We start from the raw sequence: 9,889 nt of genomic DNA, 5'->3' as shown, positions 1-9,889 counted from the left end.
CCTACCATCTCCCACAGCAGTGTTCAGATAACAAATGTTCACTATTATAGTCAGCTGTGTGTGAGTTCTGTGGATTTGAACTCAGGTTCTTCTACTTGCATGACAAGGGTTTTACATAATGAGCCATCTCTCCATCCCTAGACATCACTTAAACCTCTATTTTGTAGTTGCAGAGACAGATATAAAATTGAGTTCTGATGATTCCCAGATCTTCATAATAAATTGCCACAGAGCTGCTGCTATCCTAGCCCTCAAAGAGCTACCAATGACCCAAATAATATTGCAGTAGGAACGATCCTATCCTGTCCTTCTCTAGTCCAGACTCAGTGTTGTACATCTGAATTGGATCACATCTGGAGTCTAAGCTGCCGTAGAGTTTGGGATGTGTCTACCACTACTTCCTAGCTATGCAGTAGAGAGGAGTAAAAAAAAAAGGTGCATGAGAATAGCAATTCATTTCTCAGCACTTGATGGAGCTTCACAGATGGGATTGTTTAAGCTTGCTGTAGCTAAAGATAAGTTGTCTATAGCAAATTTACTGATGCATCCTTGAATACTTCTGTCTTAGTTAGAGTTTCTATTGCTTTCAAGAAACACCATGACCATGACAACTCTTCTAAAGGAAAACATTTAATAGGGGTGTCTTTCAGCTTCAGAGGTTTAGTCCATTGTCATCATGGCAGGTAGCATGCAGGCAGACATAGTGCTCTAGAAGGAGCTGAGAATTCTATGCCTTGATCCACAGGTAACAGAAAGTGAGCCGAGTCTACACTGAGCACAGCTTGAGCATAGGAGACCTCAACACCAACTCCTACAATGACTTACTTCCTCCAACAAGGCCATGCCCATTCCAGCAAAGTCACAGCTCCTAATAGTATCTCTCTCTGGACATTTATGGAGGTTAATAACACTCAAACTACCACACCATCTCACTCATTGTTGAGATCTGAGTCCTCACAATGTTCACAATAGTTACAATTGCTACAGCTGTCAGAATAAGAGCTATTTACACAATCCCATTAACCCACTTTCTGTTGTTCTTTTCAAAGTCCTGGTACTTTCCAGATGGATGATTTGTTTCATTGCCCTCTGCTTTCTTTTAGGCAGGACCCTGGTTTTCCTAATTTCTCACTCATACTGAAAATGTAGCCTTCAGTTTCTCAGCCCTGTAATGTTTCTGGATTGCATCGTGGCGCTTCTCTCTAGCCGGCACTTACTGTCAGGGGAAATTTATGTCTCCTCTGCTGTTTCTTCTGTCTCAGCACCACAGAGAAGCTATAATTTAGTACTATCCAATATGTAAATATGTCCTGAGTCACAAACAGATGAAAGGTGTTCTTCAAGCCTCACCCACAATTGATGAGCCATAGAATCACTGTGCTTGAAGGTGTGGTCACTAATGGGTTTTCTATGATCCAATGGATACCTCCACACCCAGGCACATATTGACTTTTTAAAATTATTAAACTTACTGGGGATAATAATAATATGACAATTACATGAAGTTAGGAGAGGGAGAGGTATTGAAGGGAATAGAGAAGGAATTGGAGAGTGGGCAATAGGGGTATTTATAGGATCACATTTTACTGTATACATGTACAAAGTTCTCAAACAATTAAAATTGTAATTGAGATTTCAATAGATACAATAAGAGATCTAAAACTAAAATAAGGAAAATCACTTCAATGATAAACTTAATTTAACTTAATACATGTAATATTTTATCATTTTTAAATATAGCTAATACACAAATTAACAATATTCTTCATATTTTGTGTATAATGTCTTCTAAACCTAGCAGAATATTTATAGTAATGATACCATTAACTATATCTTAAGATATTCCCTTAGTGAACATAGGTAGACAGTTGCTTGCTTTGGCTCAGGGCATAATGGTCATGTGTATTTAGGTCTCAACTCTATTGTATCTTGGTTATTCATTGCCCATGGGAGATGACTTCATCTTAAGATGCACTTCCCTAAATCCTGTGGACTGGTAGCAGTGTGCTGGCCGTATTAGTCTCCCTTTGGTTTCCAGGTCACTAATTAGGAATTTGGTGATATAAAGAATATTAGGTCTATTTGCTATATTTTATTTTTAAACCATCAAAATTAGATTTAAGATCATGATTAAAATGTACGTTAATTACAACTTCTGAACAGCAGTAACAGATGCTTTAAAGACTAGTCATTTCTTTTAGGGGTCACACTTGTAACAAGCTATTTGAGATGATAGAACTAAACATATGCTCATTTATTACGTGTGTATGTGCATGTTCATGAGTGTGCAGATGTACATATGTGTGCAGATGTGAATGCAGGTGCTTCTGTGGATCACACGCCCATGATAGCCGGACGTCAACTTCGGGTATTGCTTTTCTTGCTCAGATATCATCTGCTTCATTTTTTGAGACAGCATCTCTCCCTGGCCCTCAATTCTGGACTAGACTTAGTTGGCTTGCTTGCAAGCGCTAGGAATCCACCTGCTGTAGTTCTCCAGTGCTTGGGCTCACAAGGGCACAGCAGGGCCATGCTGCTTTTTAAAAATATGGATCAGTTACTTACCTTGTAGTTTTGGCAAAATATCTGACAAAAGTTACTTCTGGGAGGAAGATTTTGTTTTTGTTTACAATTCCCAGAGACACAGTCTCCTGCAACAGAGAAGGTTTGGCAGTAGGACTAGTAGGAAAGTGGTAAAGTTGCCTCCACAGTAGGAAGCAGAACATAATAAACTCTTGTGCTCAGCGTACTTCGTTCTTTTTCTTCAGTTCAGACCTCCACCCATGGAATGGTACTTCCCACGGTTATGCTGAGTCATCCATTTCAGCCTAATCGAGATAATCCCTCACAGATACACCCACAGGTTGGTTCCATGGTGATCCTGAATCCCATCAAGTTGATAAACAAGGTTAACGGTCACGTCGCACGTCACATACAGGTTCTGAGGATCAGGCTCTGGTTCTCACCCTTATGTGGCAAGCATGTGAGGGACCAGCTGTTTCCTAGTCTGCCCACTTTCCCTTATAAACTACTATCAAAGTGACTTTGCTTAAGCCCCTCTTTCCAGAGCACACAAGTGCTGGTATAAAACTTAGCAACTGATGCCTTGTGGTTCCTACCCTGCTGCCAGCAGCTTGTTTGTACCCCAAACTCTGCTGTGATTGCTCATGTGAGTTCCTTGCTCTAGTGGAAATCTGGTTATCCCCAAATAGGCTTTTCCATATCAACTGGATGGCAATGTGGTGGAGGGAATTTTAACCTGTTTATTATTCTCTCTTATAACGAGTTGGTTGTTTTCTTTCTAGCATTCATCATTTTTGACTTATTCATTTGTTTGGCATATGTTTGATTTTCTTTTGGGCTCACCCTTGTTGTTAAGGCTAGCATTCTTCAGTGCCTTGTGTGCACTAAGAAAGAAGAAATGAAGGAATAAATTAGTGAATCACCATAACCTAAAAGGTTAAATGTACTTTAAGATTAATTTTATACTTTGACTCAATACATTGATGCCATGATCCTATTTTTTAGTTGCTGGTTATATTTTAGTTATTGGATTTTTGAGGTTTTAATTTTTGTGTTTGTGATGCCTGTATGTATATGTTTCTTGGGTTTTTTGTTTGCATGCTTGCTTGCTTGTTCATTATTGAGAGAGAGAGAGAGAGAGAGAGAGAGAGAGAGAGAGAGAGAGAGAGAGAGAGAGAGAAACAAAAAGAGAGAGAGAGAGAGAGAGAGAGGTGAGATAAAGAGTGTGGAGTTGGGGAGGTTGGGAGGATCTGAGAAAAGTTGGGGAGAGAAAAAGCATGATAAAAATATAAAATATGAAAAATTCAGTTAAAACGTTATAAAATTTTAAAAGGGAGAAAGAAGAATGAATGAAGAATACCTAGTGACAGAGCAGAGGAAAGAAGCAGAGTTTCTTCTGGCTCAGGCCCAGTTCACAATGCATCTGGGATATAGGATACCATTACCTCACACTCATTACAAATGTATGATTAAGTTCTCTCCCAGAAATTCTCATGATTTCAAGTCTTCTATGTCTTTGACCAAGTTCGAATCGAAACTCAAACTTATCAGATTCAAATGTCTTTTGTGATTAGATCAGCAAATGGAGTTCATTCATCTTTTTATAAAATGGAATTTTATTCATCATAAATATTAATAGCTTAAAATTTATTTGGGACACTGAAGGCTTCCAAGTACATAGTGAGCAAGGTATATATGGTCCTTAATCATTGTAACTGTCAAATAGTAACTACAGAGATCTTTCTATTTTGCTTCAAAAGACTGATGGATAGCTTCTTTTATGAATCCTGGGCATATCTGCCTTGGGGTAATAACCTGTGATGAAGTCATTGATATAAAAATTTTCTGCCCAAGAATGGATTCCACTCTAAAAAGGCAGGTTTGAAAATTGGAGAGTATCAATATTAACCAATGTTGGTGTAAATAGTATTTGTGTTTTTATGTCCATGCATGATGAAAAGTTCTTGTGAAGACAGAGTGACTACTTTTAGAGAAAGCACTCTACAGCTTAACTGTTACACCCTGAAGTGGACAAGTTGTTGAGAAGAATTCCACGTGGTCCCTGGGTAAACTCACACATAATACACATGTCTATGATGTTAGGTAAACTTCTGCAAAGAGAGCATTTTCTTTCCTAAAAAGTTCGGGGGAAATTATTGTTGTGAGCCTCAGTTCAAATGGATGGTGATATGGGAGTGAGGGATCATGGAGGACATTTTCTCAGGCTAGTAACATTAATAAGGAACGGCGCTGAAAATTGTAGCACTCCCTTCTTTGGAAAACCAAGTATTGTGCTTTGGGTGTTTATTTATTTGTCTTCATTGAGTGTGATTCTAATGGGAACGTCAAGGGTCGTGGTCTAGTGGCTTCCCTAAAGTGTGCACAGTGTCAGCATAGGAACGAGAGTGAGACCGGAATTGCCATGCAGGTCGATGGGAATCTTATAAAAACACCAGGATATAGCCTTGGTTCTCAACTCTGGCTCTCCAGCCCCATGTGGATCACTCATCAGGTCTCCTACATGACAGATATTTGCATTATGATTTATAACACTACCAAAACTACAGTGGTTGGGGGGGGGCACCACAACATGAGAAGCTGTATTAAATGATCACAGCATTAGGAAAGTCGAGAACCACTGAGTTTTGGATTGGTGCCTCCTAGAATTGCTAATAGAAAATCAAGTTTACCAAGGAATTTTGGTAGCTATAAGACACTCTTGGTGGTTCTACCTAAGGCCAGATTATGAGATAGCTATGCTAGCCCTTTCTGCATGAAAAGGTGAACCCAGAATTTTTTTAAAATATTTTACTTAATGTGCATGATTAGTAATGTCAGATAACCCTTCCGGGAATAAGAACAGTAAATGTGGGGTGGCGTCGCTGGACTTTGAAGGTTGGTATCATTTACTTTCAAGGAATTTATGTGAATGCTTGAATCAGAGTAAACTGTGCTCTCATTGGACCAAGGTGTTTGCTTTTCTTTCCCTCCCCGCAGGGGAGAGGGCCATGCCAGTGTCACAGTCGGCTGTGGTCACTAGTTGGCTGCCTGGTAACAGAACACTTTGTGCATTCCGTGGCCCAGCTCCAGAGAGGCAGAAACACCACAGGGGAGAGGAAGTGCAAGCCCCAGGCTCCCGACATGAACATTCCTGATGCTTCAGCTGAAAGAGCTCAATATTGTCATAGCAGATACTGTGAGAACAAAGGCAGCCTTTTCAGGATCGAGGGCTATGTGTTGCTGTTAATTTAAATAGTTTTTGATTACGGCATTAAGTTGGTCAGAGCATGACAGCATGATGCTTTTGGGCATGAGTTCATCTAGGCAGCTTCTCTTCATCCATTGAGCAAGGATCTCATCCTCACCTGCTCACAAGACTCCTTTATTTGAATTATGACAAATAACAGGTACAGGCAGTGTTGGGGGTGATATATTCATTTTAACAAAGGCGTGATAAAGAATATAGGACAATGGCATGGTTTCCTTATTTCTTCCACACTTAAGCTTATCCAGCAAAGAATAATATAACATGTAAGGAATTTCAAAGGGTCCAAAGTTTGAGAGAGAGCAAGGAGAGGTATATGGAAGGGTTTGGAAGAAAGAAAGGGGCATGGACGGGTTTCGCGATATAATGTAATTATATTACAATCTTGAAAACTAAAAGTAGTAATAAAAACCATGCAAAACTAATACACAGAAAACTATGGGGTATTGCTACAGGGTTTTGCTGCAGACTGGACCTGTTTGACAGGCAGCTTTCAAAATGTCTTTGTGCGACCCATCCCATTTTTCTGGGCATAGTGAGGGAGTGGGAACGAGCAGGAAAATGCTGGGTGAAGAGACGAAAGCTGGGCTCAGGTGCTCTTCCACCAGGAACCACTGGTATGGCCATCAGCAGGAAATCAACTCCCTTTCCCTCCTTCATCTCTAAGGACGACTGCAAGCCAAGCTGCAAAGCTATTGCGGCTCAGAAACAGCATCCTTTATGAAACGACAGACTTGCTTTCACCTTCTGTCGTGCGTGTCTGAGTTGCTTCGGGGTATTTTAATCTTACAGCTGAACACGAAAGAAATTTCTGGTTCACGTTCAGGACGTGGGACTTCCAACATGCATTGCAGCCTCCTCAATACCACATAGGGGTCATTACACTGAGACCTTTGAACTTCCTTTAGAATTTGCTTTCTAGGTCTAGCGCAGTGAGTTCTTGGTTCATTTTGGTTTTTGTAGAGATTCACATGGTGGGTCAGATCTACGTCTTTGAGATGTCTTCCTTAGATTCAGCCTATTTCCTCATTTCATTGTTTTATTATTTATTATTTCACTGTTGTATTATTCAATAGCTTCTAGAAACTGTTGAGAAGAACCCCACCTGAGAAGTCCTGGGGCAGTGCTTAGGCCTGTTCATCATAAGAGAGCCTAAACAAGATGACCTCTTTTGGCCGAAACACTCATCCTGTAAAAGATACTATTTCCATGATTTTAGCTTTTGCTAATGTCCTGTATTATAGCCCAGCAATGTTGGAAGCTTATGGCCAAAGGTCTGAACGAAAGATTTTGCAAAGGACATAAAAAACAAAAATGAGACAAATCCATGTTTATTCTTGCTTTCAAATACTCGAGGAAGAGGAGCTAAAAGACCTTGACTTAAATGTGAACATCCCAGGGAGAAGACTGCTACCCACACACAATACTTGAACACTGACGTCATTTGTTCCAACTTTTAACATCTAAAAAGTAGCTACATTTGGAAACCGTATTTCAGAAATTGTTTCCTTCCTTTCCTCCAGTTGGGGATACCCTCATGGAACTTGGAACGTGTGCTTTTATTTAGAGTTCCTTTCACATTCTTGTCTCCTCTAGAGGTCTGTTCATGAACTCTTGAATAGCCTGGTCCAGAGGAAGCCATTTTTTGATAGATGTTTTCAAAGCTGTAATCCAGCTGCAAGAAAAAAAAAAACAACCAAAAACAAAAATAAAACACAATAGACCAAATCATTAAACCAGTCAGGCCCTTGGGAGGTAAAACACGACAAAATTCTTTAATTTATTTTCTAGTTGTTTCTCTTGGTTATTTAGTTTGGAATAAATGCGAAAAGCACACTTTATAGATTTCAGGTTGGATGAGAAGGTAAAGTATAGAGATAGCTCTCTAATAAAAGTAAGGGATCTATGTAGTAGTAGAGAGGGAGATGTTGATAAAAGGTGATCCGTGGGGCTCTTTGCTTTTAAAAGTGCTAATAGTGTTTTGCTATTGTCATTTAATTTTAAGCTTTGCTGATTAAACATACAACAAATATTGTCACATTGGAGAAAATATTTCTTTTTTAAGTGCGGTTTCTGGAACCACACTTACTCTCTAAATAATCCTCCTTGTCTTTCTCTTGCTTTCATTTTCTTGGACAATGATTTTCTGAAATAGTGTTTCTAAAGGCAGGAGCTGTATTACTAGACTACCAGGATTAACAACCAGAAGCGGTTACCCAGGAATATTTTCAGAAGACTACCTCAGAAACACTAATAAATGAACGTGTGCGTCTCTAACTTTCATCTCTTTCGAAACTTCCTTTCGGGATAAGTGGGATGGCAAACAGCTCTAGATTGTATCTAGCTTTTGACTTTCCACTGTTACTCTTTGAAATATTTCTCTAATGGTTCGATTTTTGTTTTTACTCTAAATGAATGCCCAACTATTGAGCCTGCTGTAACGGAGAAACCAGTAGGTTTTATCAGAGGGACTTAGATCAGTTCCAATGACCCCTGCTCCCTTGTGCTAGCTGGAGCCTTATCAACAGTATCTGCTGACCAGATGTACAGGAAGGGAGCCATGGCAACACAGCTAGCAGTAACACACCTTCTTCCTACTCCGGCACCTCTTTCAAGGGAGAGGCACAGGCAACGTTTACACAGTGGGGGAAAGACAGATGAGGTTCCCAGTCTCCTGCCTAAGTGGCTATTTTAGGGAGATCCCTAAAGTCTCACTTTTGGATTTTTTTTTTGTGTTTAATACTTAATTTCTTATAACTGTCCCTAGAAACTGGCTTTAGTAAGGAATTTCTTTATGGGATCTGTGGCATTGTAATAAAAGGCCTGGAACAGGTGGGAGATTACTGTGATGCAGGTGAGGGCAGAGATGGCAGAGATGGGGTCTAGAGGGCATGGGCATCTTGGGGAGGCTGGAGCAGTGGCTGCTGCTGAGTAGCGCCTTCCCCGCTGTGTTGTGTCTAGTGACTTCACCTCTCTTGTATTTCAGAACCATTTGAACTAAATGCTCATTTCAAATGATAGCCTGAGTTGAATACACCACGAATTAAGTTAGTTTTATGTCCTTCATGGCTTACAATAAAATCTGCAACCAAGCTAAAAATGGATAAATCAATGCAAGCGATGTGAAGAGATCAAATGACAGATCTATTTTTTTGTTGTTTGTTTGTTTTGACTTTGGTGTTTTTGAGATAAGATTTCTCTGTAGCTTTGGTGCTTGTCCTGGAACTCACTCCCGACCAGGCTGGCCTCAAACTCACAGAGATCCGCCTGTCTCTGCCTCCCCAGTGCTGGGATTAAAGGTGCATACTACCACCACCTGGCATGGATTTTTGTTTTACACAATTAAGATGTGCTAATACATATGATTTAAAAATATATGGATCATTTAGAAATTGTAAATGGTGTGTATGGGGGGGAATGTTTGCTTTGCTTAGTGCTAAAGCTTAAGTTACCTATTGTCTTGACAGGCATTCTGGTTACTATATTTTCATTCGTGAAACAAAGGAACTCTAGAGAAGTCTGAAGAAGGGATGAAGAAAAAAATAGTCCTGGAGAACAGTCAAAGGATGGAGTTCTTTTAAGGAGTGGAGTTGGAAAATAAAGGGATGCGCTCCTTAAAGAGACCTTGTTGAGGCTGACAGAGAGGGAGGAAGGGGAGGTCTTGGCTGACCATTTGTCCAGACTGACTCATGCCAAGGGAGGAAGCAGAGGTCTTGGCTTACCGCTGATTTTCTGTTTTATTTTCTGCACAGAAATAGAAGGTCTTGAACTCTTCAGATGGAGGTTTGAGTTCAATTACTGACTTTTCAAAGCCATGGGTCTGTTCAGTCACCCTATAGCCTTGGAGATACAGGCCTCCTGCAGAGGGGGGAAGGAAAGAAGCAGAGATGGGGGATGGGGAGAAGTGAGAGCAGGGACAGTAAAGGAGGAAAAGCTGTCAGCAAAGGTGCGAAAATTCTGTGTATGAAAAGACTGCTTGGCCTCACCTGTCCTCACAGGTGAGGAAGCTAGCTTCAAAAGAGGCCACACATTGACTGTGTCCAGCAGCAAGACTGGTAGCAGCATCTGAACTTCTTGGTTCCATTTGTAAACGATGGATTT

The 9,889-nt window shown here is 40.3% G+C and overlaps 1 protein-coding gene across 1 annotated transcript in view; it reads right to left on the bottom strand.

Annotated features, from left to right (window-relative positions):
- Positions 1–7,363: 7,363 nt before the first annotated feature.
- LOC102001939 overlaps positions 7,364–9,889 on the bottom strand; it is a 105,659-nt gene continuing 103,133 nt past the window's right edge. The window contains exons 11-12 of the mRNA XM_005361396.1: positions 9,511–9,646; positions 7,364–7,463 (exon numbers count right to left, since the gene is read on the bottom strand). Coding sequence (XP_005361453.1) covers positions 7,364–7,463; positions 9,511–9,646 — 236 coding nt within the window. The remainder of the gene's footprint in view (positions 7,464–9,510; positions 9,647–9,889) is intronic.

The sequence above is a fragment of the Microtus ochrogaster genome, linkage group LG4, assembly GCF_000317375.1.
Source record: "Microtus ochrogaster isolate Prairie Vole_2 linkage group LG4, MicOch1.0, whole genome shotgun sequence".
Taxonomy (NCBI): domain Eukaryota; kingdom Metazoa; phylum Chordata; class Mammalia; order Rodentia; family Cricetidae; genus Microtus; species Microtus ochrogaster.
This window is presented reverse-complemented; position numbering and strand designations above follow the sequence as displayed.